Here is a 17,961-nt window from a genome sequence, read left to right on the forward strand (position 1 = left end):
AAGTGGATCTGGATATTACTGTACTAAGTCAGGTGATTCAGACTCAGACAAATATTACATCTTCCCTCAAATACAGGGTGGGGGATGGGAGGGACAAAGGGAAACAGAAGCATGAGGAAGAAATGGGGAGGAAAATCATCAAAGCCAAACTTTGTTTGAAACTATCATAATGAAACCTGTACGATAATTCAAATACATTAATTAAAAGACACACTTGAGGAGAGGTGGCTTCTGTCACTACTCAAGGCAAAGAAGTCCCTTGGGGATTCTTTTTTAAAAGGCGTGTGTGTGTGTGTGTGTATGTGTGCATGTACGTGTGTGTGCGCCCATGTGTGTAGGTGTTAAGTATGTATACTTGAATGCAGGTGTCTTCAGGGGCCAGAGGGAGACACTGGATCCTCTGGAGCTGGGGTTACAGATGGTTGTAAGCCAGCAAGTGAGGATGCTGGAAGAACAAAAAACTCTTAATTGCTAAGCAATCTCTCTGGCCCCTCCAGGACATTTAAAAAAAAATTTTTAATAAACCAAATTTGCCCTTTGCCATTTTTCTTCAAGGAAGAGGTGATTGTTCTCTGCTATTCCCCTGCTATTATGAAGGGCAGGACATTCATGGGAGTAGAAGAATCCTTCTCCCACCATAAGCACGAAAGCTGCTTAGGACGTGCCAGCCAGCAAAGGTGGACCCTAACAACAAGCCAGTCTCTAAGGATGACAGCCAGTCAAATGGACAGTTTGGATCTAAAAAAGCTCAGCAGCTAGAAGCCAGCAGAGTCCAGGACAAAGCAGGCCACGGAACCTGGAGGCCAGGACAAAGCAGGCCATGGAACCTGGAGGCCAGGACAAAGCAGGCCACAGAACCTGGAGGCCAAGAGAGGCCAGGCAAGTGGTCTGTGGGTGGGAGTGAGCTAGGAGAAGCTCACGGCTGTGTTAGTCTGAGCTAGGAACTTCTCCAGAGTAAAGTACGCCAGTGTCCATTGAGGCAAGAGGATGAGACAAGGTCACCAAAGTATAGCTGGGCTGTAGAGGGGATAGCACTGTGCTCAATTTTCAAAATGAGAACACTGAAGTAGCCCAGGCCTACCCTTAAGTAAGAGAGCACCACCGGGGTTGGGGATTTAGGTCAAGCAGCCCAAGAAAGATTGAGTCACCTCAGAAACAAGAACAGTATTGACTGAAGTGAATGACAACACCTATGATCCTGGACAGCCCCAGCCCATGCTGTGTTGGTCTGAGGTAAGCAGGTGTGGCTGGGAGGCAGGAGCCCACACACCCCTGCACAAGGGGTGAATGCCTCCACTGTTCTACACCGGCTGCTGGGGACTTTCCAGCAACAGATTTGAATGACCAAATCCCAAAAGGAGTTCAGAAGAAGTCTCTCTTCATTCTGCTTTCTGTTTCTTACTCCTTAAGAACCAAAGCAAGATAGGAAGACAGGAAAAACTGTGGGGATGTAGTCAGAAAGGAGCCCTTCATGGATGAGAGAGGCTGAAGCCTCTCATGTGCAAATCAAGGATTCCAGAACAATTAGCCTGCATGGCAAAGGTTGTTGACATGGAGATAATATTTCTGTCACATATTTTGTGTTAAATAACAATGGACTAGGCTGAGAGGCCTGAAGGTGAGACCTTGGATACAGCTTCATCCATCTCTTCCAGTGACTAGAACACTTGTATTCTTATAAACTTTATTTACAAACTTGGGCAGCAAGGAAGAGGATTCGGCCACAAGCTGTAAGTTGCTGACTTTCTCCCATCAAAAGAATCCTGGGTAGTTACTGAATCCCCAGTGGGCGTGACCAGAAAATGGGCTATGTGACTGGAGAGGAGGAATTTGGAATGTTTCAGAAGTTTCAGTTGTGTGAAAGGAATGTTGGTATCACCGTGTTTCAAGTAACTGAATCTGTTATAAACAATTGAGAGTGGCCATGTTCCAATAAAACTTTATTTATACCAATAACCAGCAGTCTGAATTTGGTCTGTAGGCCAAACCTTGCTCAACACTATTCTAAGATCTATAAACAGGATTATAATGAAGCAGGAATCACTTAAAAATCAACTATTAAAATTCGTCAAACACCAAAGCTCAATTTATAGCATACCAAGATCCTCTGACTCTTCCCGTATGGGAATGGGAGGAGAGGCTTGGCACTTTCCTATATGCTGACAATTACATACATGTATATAACACATTTTGGTAATTTTGACACATATCCCCCCCTTTCCTTCCTTTCCCCTCCCTTACCAAATCTCTTCATACATGAAAAGTTTATTTCAGACAACTAATAGGATCCCTTTAAGCTAGACACAGATCTTGAACATGGAGGATCAATTGTTCATTCTTTTGGGGCAAATGTCTTGGCGGTATACCAAACATGGTCTGTATCTATAGCAGATAAAAAAGAGTCTGCAAGCAGATGGCCCACACAGCCCAGCTAAGCCACACAATATCCCAAAGTTTCAGTATCTTACCTAAGACAGGATCTCATATAGCTCAGGCTGGCCCCCCCAAATTCCCATGTAGACAAAAGTGACTCTGAACTTCTGATATCCCTCCCTCCACCCACCAGAGCTGCCTACCTGTCAATGTCACCAGCAATGGCAAATTCAAGGAGAGGTGGGGGTCATCAGGATGTCTCTCCAGATTCTCAGGACTAGCACTATATCACTCCCTTGCTAACACCACCCTGCCACTTAGTTGCTAGTGTGTAAAATCCCAAGCCAAAGAAACAGTGAGGTTGACAAACTTGAGACTCAAAAAACAAACAAACACACCAGTTATCTACTTTAGAATATACTTATTATCACCGTATTTGTCAAAACTAGGGAGAGGCTACTGGTATCTTCTGTTAAAAGCTTATATTATGTGTGCTAGTGATCTTTAAGGGTCAAACTGAAATAGCCTATCATAGCCTGACAAAAGTTTTAATCAAATAATTCCCTCCTCTCCTCTCCTCTCCTCTCCTCTCCTCTCCTCTCCTCTCCTCTCCTCTCCTCTCCTCTCCTCCCTTTCCCTGCCCTCCCCTCCCTTCCCCTCCCCTCCTTTCGTCCTCCCTCCCTCCCTAGCAGGAGGTCCTAAGCTATATAATTAAGCTACCTAAGCATGAGTCCATGAGGGAGCCAGGCATCAAGTCAGGGAGTGACTCAGCAAGCAGTGTTCTTTCATGGTTCCTCCATCCAGGTTCCTGCCTCCACTTCCCTCAATGATAGATTGGATTCTGAGCTGGAAGTGTAAGCCAAATAAATTCTTTCCTTCCCTAAGTTGCCTTTGGTCAGAGTGCAACTTATAACCAAAACAGCAACAGAAGAAAATTAAAACACTATGTAAGTAAAATTGTACTGAAGTAGGTTTATCTAACGTGAAACATCAACGGGACCAGGAAACCCTTTCTCAGTAGACCTCATCACAGGATGGTCCCGAATACCTCAATCGCACACACTCTAGCTCCAAAACTACTTTTACTGGCCTGTCAACGTGGCGGGCGGGAGGAAAGCATGTAAGACTTGCTGATGACAGTGTTTGCTGGCGTGAGGGGAAAGATAATGATTATTTCAGTAAGACTCATCTCGAAAAGTGAAGAACTGGAATAAATAACTCCTCTAGGCTCTAAGAGATGCAATGTCCTGCAATGTCAAGCACATAGCTGAAATTCCAACACAAGACTGGTGTGTGTGTGTGTATAAATACACTTGTGTGTATGAGAGCACACATGTGCATGTGGAGGAGGCCAGCGAATACCCTCAACTGTTGTTCCTCAAACACCATCCACCTTGTTTGTTTTTGTTTGACACAGGGTCGCCCACTGGTCTAGAGCTCAGCAAGTAGGCTTAGCCTGCAGCCAGTGCCTCCAGTGCTGGGATTATAACAAGCACACCAGCTAAACCTGGATCTTTTTTTAACATGGTTTCTTGGGATTGAATACAGGTCCTCAGGTACTCTTGTAATCAATTTCCTGGTTTCCCTTTATATTACACACACACAGACACACACACACACACACACACACACACACACACACAGATAAAAGACTAAGATCAGGTGTATTTTCTCTAGAATATTGAGGAAGCCTAAACTCTGAGTTATTTAGCAACACATGATAAAGACAACTGGTAAAACCACAAGTCTATAAATATATAACTCATGTGTTTGTCTTGCCTGTTAAAAAAGTTTGATAAACTGTATTTAGAGGAAAACACCTGCTAAGTTGTTGTCCTTTCCCAACAAACGTATACGAGCTACATGTAGAATTAGAACCTTTAAAACAGCATCTACCACAAGCCACAGCACACTTACACAACACTAACATTCCGTGCTTTTCTGTTCTCTCTGGTGGTAACTGATCTCTGGAACTGATAGACCATACAGGTCAAGTCAATGAGTCATTTGTCTTGTGTGCTTGGGTACCTAGTGTTTGTTGTTGGACAGTGGCACACAAAACGGAGCTTCGCAGTTTTAATAAATTACATTAAAGATGGCATTTTATTTAGACATGTGAAAAGCCAGTGCCTAGTAACACTGACTTTTTACATGGCTGCCGGGGATTCAAACTGAGGTCCTCGAGGTTGCATGGAAGCACTTTACCAACTGAGCCACTCCCCCAAGATTACTGCTGATAAATCTGGAAGAGATATATTAAAAGCACATAGTGTGACTATTCTGATCCTAAGAACTGAAAAAGAACACTGGAGCTCCTGAGCTGCAGCAACCTCCTCTGCATAGACACACACATTAGAACTAAGCTTCTGTGGAGCGTGTGGCTTCCCGTGTCTGTACTTTAGCTGCCCGAACTGAGCCTACAGCTCCATGTGTTCTAACTGAGGGCATATCTTTGACTAGGCTGCAAGCAGAGCAGCAGCTCTCCTACAGCACCCCAGCGTGCACCTACTGCAAGAGTCGCAAACACTAGGCCCACTGAAGACCGGTTTGATGGCTCCATTTCCCCTTTGACAACTAACAAGAGCTTACCCTCTGGAAAACCAGGTCATTCTGGATCCTCAGTGACCACAGCACATCCTGGAAGGCAGAATCTCTAAGACACTGTGACCCAAATTCCCCTTGCAATGGTTATTTTCTAAGTGTCTGTATGTGCATTCTGGCACCATCTGGTCAGACGAGATGGCTCAGAGAGCACAGGCATTTGCCATACAAGCCTGATGGCCTGAGTTCCATCTCTGTGTGGAGGAAGGAGGGGACTGAGTCCTAAAGGCTGTCCTCTGGGCTCCACTGTGTGCAGTAGTGCATGCACCCAGATACATGAATGGAGATGCACACATGATAATAATAATAAGAATAAAGAATAATACAGAAAAAATACATTGCAAAGTTATAAACTAAATGCTAATTGTGTATATTGCACAGAGGACACTTTTATGTGATTTTTCCCATCTGTTTTCCTGCCAATGCCTTCAATTTCTTTTTGTAAATTAAGCATAACTTTTACTAAAAAAGTAAGATAACTTTCACATACATTATTTTATATATCTAAAATTATATATTATCATATATATTACATATTTTATACATGTTATATATTACACACACACACACACACACACACAAATATAAACAGTGTCTCATGTAGCCAGGTCAGCCTCAAACATCCTAGATAGATGAGGATGAGCCTGCACATCTGATCTTCCTGCCACTAGCACCACAATGTTGGGGTTTCAGGCATGTGCCACCATGTCCAGATCCAACCTCGCATGTTAGGCAAGCTAAGCTCTAGTTCCAGCCCTCGTGTGTTGTTTTCAAAAGCATAAGGGACCTGAAAATGAGCAATGAGTAGAAGATTTTCTTTTCAGAGTTGAGCACAGTTAAAGACAAAAGCAATGAAGTCTGGGAAATCAAACATTAATGGTTCAGGGCAGTTCATTAGCTCAACACTGACCTTCACGGCATCCGAAGCATCCTCCTCCCCACTGTACCTAATTACAGCTTGTTTAAGGACAGATAATGAAAACGTTTGTCTGTACTCCCTGAGCACACTCCTGTGAGCACAGTCTAGAAATATGTTGACAGAGTGGAGACTGGCTGCGAATACAAGCTGGAGAGCTAAGGTTCATGAGTGGCATGTCTGGGGTGTCTGTGTGTACAGGAGCAGAGAGTCCCACAAAGGGTACTGCTTTACCTTTCTAAAACTATAGCTATGAGCTAGGAGTTGGCTCCGTGAGCAAAAGAGCTTGCTGGACAAGTGTAAGGACCTGAGTTCAGATCCCCTGAATCCACATAAAGCCAGATCCAGCAGCATGTATAGAGAATCCCACAGAGATGAAAGGCAGGGACAAGATGATCCCTCAGAAGTTCATGAGGCAGCTAGCCTGGCAAGCAGCTGCCAACAAGAGATTTTGTTGTAGACAAGGTAAAAATGTAAGACCTCACCCCTGAGGTTATCCACTGACTTCTGGCCCATGCATACCCATACTCACATATAGAAATACACATAAGAAAACAAGGCACATACAAAAAGAACTGTAACTGCTGCCCAGGAAAACATAGCAAGCCCAGGTGTGGGAACTTCTGGGGTCCCTCCAAAGCTTAGGCATGCTCAAGGGAGCAACCCATACCCCTTTCCCATGTCCCCTCACTCACCATAGGCTGTCATGACACCAGCGTAAGGTCCATCCACCACATTCCTGTTTTCTTCTGCCAGTGCCTTAATGTACCTTTTGCTGAGGTCAAGGATCTGCTCCCGCAACATGGAGCTGCTCTCGGGCTGAGTTCGCTGCTGGATGGTGAAGTGCAGAAGCATCATCCCCCATATGAAGCCAAAAGTCACGAGGAAAAAGCCCAGCTTCTGAGAGGACAACTTCCAGGGAGAAAAGAAAGCCATCTCTCTCTAGCAATGTACCATTCCCTTGGCTCTCAACAAGCTGAAGGGGAAGGCAAGTTCATGGTGCAGGCTGGGGCGGAGAGTGCGTGGCTCTCACTCTGGCTCCTGAGTCAGCTGATCTCCTTGCCTGGCTTCCATTCCGCTGTGGAGGAGGAGGAGGAGGACAGTTAGCAATGTGGTCGAAACAAAACACAACAATCAGGATTGTAATTGTACTGAGGTAGCTCTCTCCATGAAGTGCCCGCTTACGTCTCTGCTTAATGTGCTGAGCCAACACTTTCGGATGACGTTTGGGACCTGCGAGCCCAGACGGCAACATAAAGCTGTACAAACACACTGAGGGAAATAGGCATCTGAGTGTGTGGACACAGGTATACTAGGGCTGTTCCCCTTCTAGACCTAGTTCAAAACAGGAAGCATGTTTTGCAAGGTACAGAGGAGATGGAAGGATATGTCGCTGAATGTCAGCAAAAAGCCGTGTGTGTGTGTGTGTGTGTGTGTGTGTGTGTGTGTGTGTGTGTGAGAGAGAGAGAGAGAGAGAGAGAGAGAGAGAGAGAGAGAGAGAAACAGAGTCCTATGAAGACTTTGTACTTGATGCTTGTGTAACTGGAGCTTAGAAAGTCACTATGCACTTGGAGCAAAGTTTGTGCGTACAGCTTCAGAGGTGTTCAAGAAAGAGGACATGTCCTCAGAGAGTGCTAAGAAGGATGAGGGGGATGGTTCTGTGTTTATTTAAGCATGGCTGGATTTCACCATCATTGTTACAGGGTAAATGACTCTGCCAGGGTACCATTCCAAGCACCTAGAGAGAAAAATGCCAGAGGCACAGCTGGTATCCTTTTGTTGTAGCTTTATGTTGGAGGTGTCTGAGCTCAAAACCAGAGTGCATGCTCAGTATCTTTTCTATCACCAAGCTTCACCCCCCAGCCACTTGCCTTAGCTATCTGGAGCAAAAGTTGCACCTCACAGGTTCACATGCCTGCTGCACAGGAAACCCACGACACCCGGGTGCCTGCTTCTCCGTGGTTCTCACTTTCACTGCCGTCATGAGGCAACACGGAAAGTTCTAGGGCAGAGTTTCAATGCGAAGGTATTCATCTCCCACTGGATAACAGTGAATAGGCCCAGCGCTCCCTATACTGACTGGGGTTTCTTAGCGAGGAGGGCCCGAGGAGAAGTTGCAGATGGGCTGAAGGGTATGCACAAAGAAAATCAAGACCCTCCCTGGGGATATAGTGCAGTCTGTATAATACTTCCTAGTATATGTAAAGCCCCAGAATTCCCATTAGTAGGTGGGGTCAGGAGGATCAGGAATTCAAGGGTATCTTTGGTTACATGGGGAGTTCCAGGTTATTCTGATTTACATGAGATCCTGACCCCACCCCAAAAATGAGAAATCTGCCAGACGCCTCAGTGGGTGAATACCTTAATGTTCTGTGCGAGTGTAGATAGGGCCAGACATGTAGAGCTGGGTAGGCAAGCCACCTGTACCCCAGCACTTTGGAGACTGAGAAAAGGGATCCTCAAGCAAGCTGGTTAGCGACGACTAAACAGATTGGCCGGCTGAGTTCAACTGAGAGACTCTGCCACAATAAATCTAGTGGAGGATGACATCAACCTTGGGTCTTCACATGCACCTGCATACATGTATGCCCATACATATTTGAACACACATGCCCTACACACACATGACACACACATATAAAATAAGTAGAAAGAAACAAAGAAATAAACAAAGAAAGAAAGACAGAAGGAAATTAAGAAACAAACAGGCAGACAATGATGAAAAGTAGTCTGATGGCCTCTTCTGCCCTCCAAGGGCACCAGGCATACATATGATGCACAGACAAACAGACAGGCAAAACACCCATACGCATTAAAAACTCCAATGGCTAGCTACATGGTCATGTCTTGGGGGAATGACGGCACTGTATCAAGGCCTTCCACATGGTGACCAACAGAATGGGATCCTCCCATCATTCCTTTTTGCATGTGGCTTACAAGTACATACACACTGAGAACTTGCTGCCCCAGGCCCTGGGGACAAAGTAGTGAACAAGATGGAGCTCCCAGCTTCATGGGGTAATACTTTGAAAACCATTCCCCCAGTATATAAAACAACATTTCCTTCCAGATAACCTACACTCATATTCACCACAAACCTGAGGGGACTTTCCCAGGACATGTTAACTGGATGCCATACCCAAGAAGGGGCCTTCTGGTAATTTTCTTTGACTATTTTAGGACAGATCTTGAACTGATGACACAGTTACCCCTAACCTTACAGGCAGGAAGTCCCACCCACTCTCCTTTCTCACTTGAGCCTACTGGAGAGGTTGATGAAGACCATAACAGGGTTTAAATCACAGGAAAGGCAAGAGCAGGAACTACAGCAAAGCCTAGGGCTCTGATAGAAGGTCGAAGGCTTCTGACCCTTTGCTTTGGAAAGATCAGAACCACCCAGATGGTGTGTTCTAGGGGTTTAATGAACATGTATGCCCTACACGCATATGATACACATACACATCAAATAAGTAAAAAGAAAGAAAGAAACAAGCAAAGAGAAACAGAAGAAAAGACTAAGACAGTCTATTTGAAATTATTCTGGGTCAACGAGAGGCTTCTTTTCACTGTCAACTGGGCAGGATGCACAATCGCCTAGGAGCCGGGCCTCAGGAGGATGGTCTCATACACTGATCAATGTGAGAAGACTCTTCTTAACTGTGGCCGAACCCATTCCCTGCACTGTACAAAACAGTGGAAGTACGCTGGCATCCATTGCTCTCTGTCCCCAACTGTGGACGAGACTGTGACTCACTGCTTTAGGTTTCTGCCACCCTGACCTCCCCACCATGACAGACAGTGAGCCAAGCTTTGGTGAGCCAAGGAAAAAAAACTCAAGACACTTAGAGAGGTACATATTTGGAGTCCAAAGCCTTAGCTCAAGGAAATTCAGAGCACTTGAAGGCTCTAATCATAAGCAACTCAGAACAGTCTTTGCTCTCATAGAATGCAAAGTGTGCAATAACAGACACTCTGTCAGCACACACAGAGAATCATGCTAGAATTCACCATCATGATTCCCATTAGGAAGACAGAAGTTCTGATTTCAGGGGTCTCACCTAAGAGACATGCTCATATCTCAGGGTAATAGTAGGATAAATAGAGGCCTTAGAAGATCACCCTCAATCTTGGTCCCATGGGAGGACTTGATGATCAGCAGTAACAAACATGCAATAAAAAGACCTCAGACCAACAATAATCAGAAAAAGAGAGCCCCCTCAAAATCTGAAAGTGGAGGTGGAACTCTGTTTACGGTAGCAAATAGGCCTCTTGGGTCTACAGCAGTCTCTGTCCCCATCTCCCATGGTCCAGAAATGACAACACTGTATCATCATGAAGGGCTGACTAGCAACAGAACATTCATGCCACCTCCAGTTTCCCAGACATGGCCACTCTTAGCATCTCAGCATCAACCCCATAGTCTTGCTCCAGATGGCTCCTGGCACACCTGCCTGGCAGAGGCTACTTGAGTAAAGACATTTCAGAAACTGCCCAGCCCACAAAAGTGAAAATCACACTGATCAAGCAAGTCCTTCAAACTTGTTTCAGTCCCTGGCCCTAGATAACGTGGTTAAAGCTAGAGATACGCATTCATTCAGCAGTGAAGTCAACACCAACCCAGAGCCCCGCCAGTCAACATCACACACCACACACAACATCATACAATTTGCATGCGACCACCTGCTCTAACTTAGTCAAGTTCATGTTTCTGTCAGAACTGTGTTACTACCTGAAACGCTTCCTATCTTTAACCTTGGCTAAGAGACCTGCCTTTATCTTCATTCTCTCCAATAACATTCAGGATTTCTGAAACCATCTTCACTTGCCTATGTTAGCTTTGAAACCCATACCCACATCTCCAGTGTCTTGACTTGACCTCACCTCCTAAAGAAATCCTCCCAGGTCCCCAGAGTAGCAGAACCCATCCTCCTTGGATTACAAAGGGAAATTCTTGGGGATCTTATCTACTGTTCAACAAGACAGTCTTGCTTCAACTTTCCTACAGGCTCTATGAGGTTCTAAAGATAAGGAATTCTGGGGCTGGGGAGATGGCTCAGATAGTTTTGCAAACATTAGGATCTATATTTGATTCCCAGATCCCGCAGTAAAATGTCAGGAGCAGTGGTACATGTGTTGATTCCAGCACAGGGCTCACTTCCCAGACAGCCTAGCCAAAAGGCTAAGCTCTGGGAAAATGAGAGCTCCTATCTCAAAAAAAGTAGGAAGCAAAGGAGATAGATGGTCAAACAGTAAAGGTGCTTGCTTTACAATCATGTCAACCTGGATTTGATCTCCAGAACTCATGTAAAGGTGGAAGCAGAGATTCAGTTCTACACAGTTATCCTTTGACCTCCACATGTGTGCTGTGGTATACGTGTGTGCACATATAGTAATAAAGAAGTTTATGATAAGATGGACAGCACCAAGGACAACATCTAAGGCTGACCTCTGGTGCACAGGTGTGCATGCACGTGCGCAGACACACACACACACACACACACACACACACACACACAGCATATATAAACTATAGAACAGAGACTGAACAAGGAAAGGAACCATCTATGGCAGCTATAAGCCTACAGTCATACAGCTTAAACACAGCATGTAATCGAAAGCTGATTTGTAGCTTTATTCATCGTATGGCTAAAATGCAGAACATTCTAAAACCACTCAACGCTGTAAAACTTGGGTGACTAGGGCTGAGTCTAAAGAACCAAGCCTCTGATTTTCACACTGTGTTCCAAACGAGTTTCCAAAGATTCTGGAGAATTCACAAATGTTTCATATTTTGTTTAACATCGATTTTCAGGGCTAGAGATGGCTCAGTGGGTAAAGGTGCTTGCCAAGGCTAGTAACTGGAGTTTGATTGCCAGGATCCATAGAGTGGAATAAGAGACCCAACTCCAGCATATTTTCCTCTGCCTGCCACATATTCCCCCCAAAACCCACAAATAAATGTAACTTAAAACTAAAATACAATGTTTTCAAAGATCCTGATACCTGCTGTCTCCCCTGCTTTCTCTGACTCTGTCTAGCCATTCACATCATTCTCATCATGGACCTCCACTTACAAAGGGGATGGACAGGGAAGGGCTACTTTGGAGTGAATGTCTCATCTCTCTGATAAGCTAGCCTCCTGGGTACACATTTTACTAGATGGTAGACAAGAGAAAAGGGACAAGGGTGAGCACGAAGCTGTCACCACCTTGTCATCTATAACTGCCCCATGTTCCACGAATTCCACTCACAAGAACCATAAATTATTCACACTTGACAGAACTTCCCACCCACACTAAGTGCAACCACAGCAGCCTCAAGAATTCTGAAAACATTCCCAACCTTCTGACACATCAACAGACTTCACCATCTACAAAGTTTATACATTGTAACAAAATAAGTTGCAAAATAAATCAGAACACACACACACATCTGATAATATTTTAAATTTACAGTTTAGGCTGGGCAATGGTGGCATACCCCTTTAATCCCAACAGAGGCAGGCAAATCTCTGTGAGTTCCAGGCCAGCCTGATCTACAGAATGAGTTCCAGGACACCCAGGGCTACACAAATAAAACCCTGTCCAACACCCCCGATACAAAAAGTATCCAATTTTATACTAGGTTGTATTCATGCTTATCCTGGGATGCTCAGGGCGGGCAGACCACATGAACCTAAACCAAGACAAAAAACATGAGTGTGGACATGTGTGCCTGTGGAGGCCCAAGTTTGATGCCAGGCACTTTCTCCAGACCCACCTGCCAATCTGGCAAGTCTTTTAGGGCCCAGCACTTCCACCTCCCAGATGCTGAGATACCTGTGTATGTGAGATTCACACTCAGGTCCTCACACGTGTGCAAAGCAGTACCCACCAAGCCCTGTCCCCCAACCCTTCAGCCAGAAATAAAGACCTTTACTCCAAGGTGGTCTAGGCTTGGGAAGATTTACAGGCTGGATCACTTTGTTGGGGAGGGTGTCATGCTCTGTCAGGTGAGTGGTTAGCAGCTCCCACCTCCTCTGCAGCAACAGTCTCCACCAGGACTACACAACTAGAGAGCTATGATAAAGAATGGGAAATGTCTGCCCATGGGGCCAAATGATGGCTTTCAATGACCCCAGTTGAAAGGTATCACCTTAAACAGGGACAGGTCCTCCTTTACCTAGAAGATCCTTGAGGTCAGCAGCCTACAGGTTTCAGAGCAGAACAGGAGAAAAGAGAAGGCATCTGGAGCTGGCTACCAGCCCTCTTAACTGGCAGGGCTATGCTAAACCAATGGAGGCCCCAGAGAGATGAGAGAGTGGAGTCCCAGAACTATAGCACTGACTGCTACAGAGTCTCACTGTCTTAGATCATTCTTAGGCTGTCACTGGGGCTAGATGAAGCTGGACAACATTCCATCATGAAGAGAAAGGAGCTCATAAGACTCTGCCCATCCTTGAGAAATGATAAGCAGTTAACAGTTGTTTGGGAGAGGAGCTCACAAGGCACCACCCCTTTCTAAGGATTGACAGGCAGTGAATGATTACTGTAGGAGAAGGGCTCACTAGACCCCACCCACGTATGAGAAATGATAGGCAGTTAACAGTTTTTGGGAGAGGAGCTTATTCCTCCCAAAGGCCCCACCTCTTCCTAAAGATTAACAAGTGGCTATGGGGGAGGTGCTTGCAAAATTAATGTTTGATGGGGAAATGGTTCATAAGGCCTCTCTCTTCCTTGTGGATTGTGAAGATTTATTTTTAATTGTGTGTGTATGCAGGCAGGCACATGCTCCATGAGTGTGCAGGGATCCACAGAGGCCACAGGTGGCTACTGGATACCCTGGAGCTGGAGTTACAGGCAATTGTGAGTCACCTGCCACATATGGTGGGACCCAAATGCCTAATGTCTAGCCTAGGCTGGCCTAGAACTCACAGAGAGATGGCCTACTCCTGCTTCCCAAAGTGTTGGGGCTAAAGATGTCCAGCTGCAACAAACAGTCTTAACTGCTAAGCCATCTCTCCAGTTCCCATCTCTGAGGATCATGGGACGTTAATGATAGGGTTCCTGAGCACTAAGTATTGATAGACAGTTAATGATTTCTGGGGGTTGGGGGCTCATAAAGCTCCATCCTTCCATGAAGACAAATATGAAATTAATAATTAATAGGGAAGGAAGAGACTGTTTCTTCAATGGTGTAGCCATAACACCTCATCTGTGTTTCTGTAAGCAACCCTAAGTAAACTCTGGTTCACACACACACATACACACACACACACACACACACAAGACAAAGTAAAAAGGAGTCTAGTTGGGAAAAATGGGGAGGGGTATTAGGGAATTATTATATATTTATATATGTATATATTTATATACATATATATATTTATATACATTGAATGTATATATGTATAAATGAAAAAATAATGAAAATTATGTATAATTGATACCTGTTAACAAAAAGACTCAAATATAATTGGAAAATTTGTATATGGAAAGAAAAATAAAAGATCCTGGATCATAAGTCAGCAGGCACAAGCAAGAGTCTGTGAAAAGATCCCATCTGGATGAAGCTTCATCAGACAGTTAAGAAGCAGGATTGTCATCTGGCTTTCTTCTGGTTCAGGGAACCAGGAAGTGACACCAGGAGAGGTTAGTACACCCTTTTGAAGAAGAGAAGTTGGATAGTATGTGAAGAAATCAGCAGTGCTTTGTGAGGTAGGTCTCTTCCATGTGCAATGATGCTGCTCAAAAGACTCCCACTCAGGGCCAAAGGACAGAGATGCCACAAAAGAATTTTATAATCAGCATAGTGTCCTAACTTCTGTCAACTATCTCTAGAAATACACATGAATGTCACAGCTTAAATGGCTCCAGAGTAAAGAAAACCATCACAAAAAGCACTAAGGTTATCATGCAAGGTACAATAGTAAGTATCAGGAGAAAAGTCATTAGTGTGTTCAATGCCTGTTGTCCTACAAGAGGGCCCTTCTGCCTACCCTGGGAGTAGCCAGGCTGGGTGCTGGCCCACACCCAGTGTCCTATCTGCAGAAATAGGACAGCCTTCCATAAAACTAGACTAGATTAAGTTACCAGGTTAAAATCTAGTTGTGAAAGGAAATAGGTACATGCACACAAACACACACATGTACACATAAACACACACATGCACACACCCCTGACATGGCCATGGGAGGCTTATCAGACATAAACCTTAGAATGAGTTCACTATCTCTTAAATAAGGACACAGTGAACTCACATGCCACACACAGCTTCAGCAGACCCAGGATCCCAAATGCCCCAGCTCTGGATTCTCTCCGGAGAAAAACTAGGCAGGCACACCCTAGTTGCTAAGTTCATTTGTTCTGCAATTTATAAAGCCAAGGTCAAGTCTCCCACACAGTGGTCTCTGGGCACTCTGGCTGGCATCCCAAGCCCCCAGAACACACAAATGATAGATTAGCTTGTTTGTATAGCCTGCCCTTCAACCCCAGCCCTACTTAGAGTCACCTGGCTGCTTTCTAAAAGGTAGAATTCGGATATACCAAAGATCTTGATTCAGTTCATCTGGGATGTATTTCATGTATAATCTCCCTAAGAAATTATAATATACAGTCATAATACTGAGAGTTATTAAATGTTCCTTTTATCATCCTTTTTTTTTTTAAACATCCTATCTAAGGAGACACAAAATGAGACCTATTCCAATGTTTTAAGAGGCAATCTCTCTGTTCCCCATAAGAATGCGTCCACTGATTTATGGGATAATCTGTCTTCAAGACTGACTAGTTATCTCTTTAGAGCAGTTGCCCTCAACCTTCCTAATGCTGGGACCCTTCACCACAGCTCCTCACATGGTGATGACCTCCAAGCATAAAATTATTTTCATCGCTACGTCATAACTGTAATTTTTGCTACCGTTATAAATCAATAATGTAAACATCTGTGTTTTTTGATGGTCTAAGGTGACATCTGTGACAGAGTTGTTCCACTCCCAAAGGGGTCACAACCAACAGATTGAGAACTACTGTCTTACAGAATCAGAAGTTGGGGGCTAGGAGACTACTCAGTCAGTCAGTGCCTGCTGTGCAAGGACCAAGTTTGATTCCTAGAGCCTACATTAAACTCAGGTGTAGTTAGTTGTAAGTACTTGCAATTCCAGCACTAGGGTGGCAGAGATCGGAGGATCCCTGGGGCCTGGTAGCCAGATAATCTGTCTAGCAAAATGAATTAACTCTGGGTTGAGTGAGAGATCCTGCCTCAACAAATAAGGAGGTAAACAATTGAGAAGATAAGCGAGGTCAACATTGAATCTCTACATGGTGCATATACATGTATGTGCATGAATACAACACACACACACACAGAGTTTTGGTTTATTAGATTGAAGTCAAAGATAAATCTTCCAACTTCTAATTCTGACAATACAAAGAACCCTAGCTTCAATACCCCTCCTGTTCTCCGCACATGTCAACACTAGCCTGGGTGGAGAGGAGGCTCGAGCCTGTGGGGATGTTTTATCACTTTGGAAGTGTTCACTTTAGAACTGACTGGTAACCACAAAAATCTGGGCTGATTTCAAAAGTAGAACAGCCTTGGGTGAACACAACTGTCAGGTGCCTTCACAGTACAGGAGAAGATGTCAATCAATAATTTCTGAAGGTGTTTTAATACTTTCCAGGGTACATGGGAGTGCCTTCATGGACACTAACAGCCTTTCAACGTTTTGCTGCAGGAAACTACCTTTGGAAGAAACTCGCAGGATACACAGTGCATCCATTCTTTGACACCAGCTTTGCCTGGGCCCTTGTGACAGTGTAATTTGCTCTCTCCTTTCCCCACACAAGTGACCACACCCTGGCAGTCCTCAGCAACATCATCTCCTACAGTTCCCATTAGCATATGGCAGGCCATTAAAATCTTAATAAATACAAGATAAAGCTTAGGAAGCGCACCCAATCTTTTGCACATGGTGACTGTAGATGTGACACGTGTGGTAGGCGTGTATGCACAGGAGTGTAGAGGCCAGAGGTGAACCAGATGTCTTCTACAATTGCTCTCCACCTTAATTTTTGAGACAAGGTCTCTCTCTGAACCATGAGTTTGCTGACTCCCCTGTACAGAATTGACAGCATGCCAAGGATTCTCCTGTCTCTGTTTCCCAGCAATGAAATTAACAGGGTCAAACTGGACCGCCTGGCTTTTTATAAGGATGCTAAGGATCTGAATTGAGACCTTCATGCCTGGGTACCAAACAGGTTACCAGCCCCATTTCACTCATCTGGACAGCCTATCTGCTAACATTCCAAGTGACTGAGGGTAAGTTACAGCTTGCTCATTTAACGCACAACAGCCAGCATTTAACTGTGTAAGGAAAAGTAAGTTCTGTCCATGAAGTTGGCTCCAAGTATACGTACTCATCATTAGAATTCGTCCAGTGTAGAAACCAAAGGCAAGCCAAAGCCAAACTCGGTTACTGGTCCTAAGCTAAACCTACACAAGAAACTGCCCACTGTTTAGGTTTCATGTACCTGGATTTCAAAACAGATCGAGTGGTTTATAAAAGGAAGAATCTACCAGATTTACTGCTGTGCCGGACATATAATTTATTTCCCAGGAGGAAGCAGAGTGGCAGTTTGCACCTCTTGTTAGGAGGTTTCTGGGGTGGGGCTATAACTCAGTGCAGGAAGATTGCCAGATAGACACCATGTTGCAGTTCTTATGTATTACAAGCGAGCAGGGTGTCTTCAACCCCATACAAAGCCTATGCATGACTGTCTCCATCACTCAGGTGTACGAAGGACTTGTTGGCGAGGGTCAGGGAGTCCACATCCACATTACATCTTCCAATTTTGATCTACAATAGTAAAACCACTATGTACCTTCATATTTGTTTATTTGATGCTGACTGGCCTTGGATTACTATATTTGTACAATGATACAAAAACACTACTATATTTTGAGGGTATATATGTGTTCATGAGGGTATGTGTATGTAAGAATGGTGGTCAGCCTTGGCTGTTGCTCCTTAGGCCAGTACAGGTTTATCTATCTATCTATCTATCTATCTATCTATCTATCTATCTATCTAT

General features: G+C 44.5%; 1 protein-coding gene across 1 annotated transcript in view; it reads right to left on the reverse strand.

The window, feature by feature from the left end:
* Nucleotides 1-17,961, reverse strand: part of Mgat5 (alpha-1,6-mannosylglycoprotein 6-beta-N-acetylglucosaminyltransferase) — a 281,270-nt gene that overhangs the window by 173,601 nt on the left and 89,708 nt on the right. Inside the window, exon 3 of the mRNA XM_028771515.1 lies at nt 6,586-6,968. Coding sequence (XP_028627348.1) covers nt 6,586-6,826 — 241 coding nt within the window. The 5' untranslated portion in view covers nt 6,827-6,968. The remainder of the gene's footprint in view (nt 1-6,585; nt 6,969-17,961) is intronic.

The sequence above is a fragment of the Grammomys surdaster genome, unplaced genomic scaffold (genome assembly GCF_004785775.1).
Source record: "Grammomys surdaster isolate TR1022 unplaced genomic scaffold, NIH_TR_1.0 208, whole genome shotgun sequence".
In the NCBI taxonomy this organism is placed as follows: Eukaryota; Metazoa; Chordata; class Mammalia; order Rodentia; family Muridae; genus Grammomys; species Grammomys surdaster.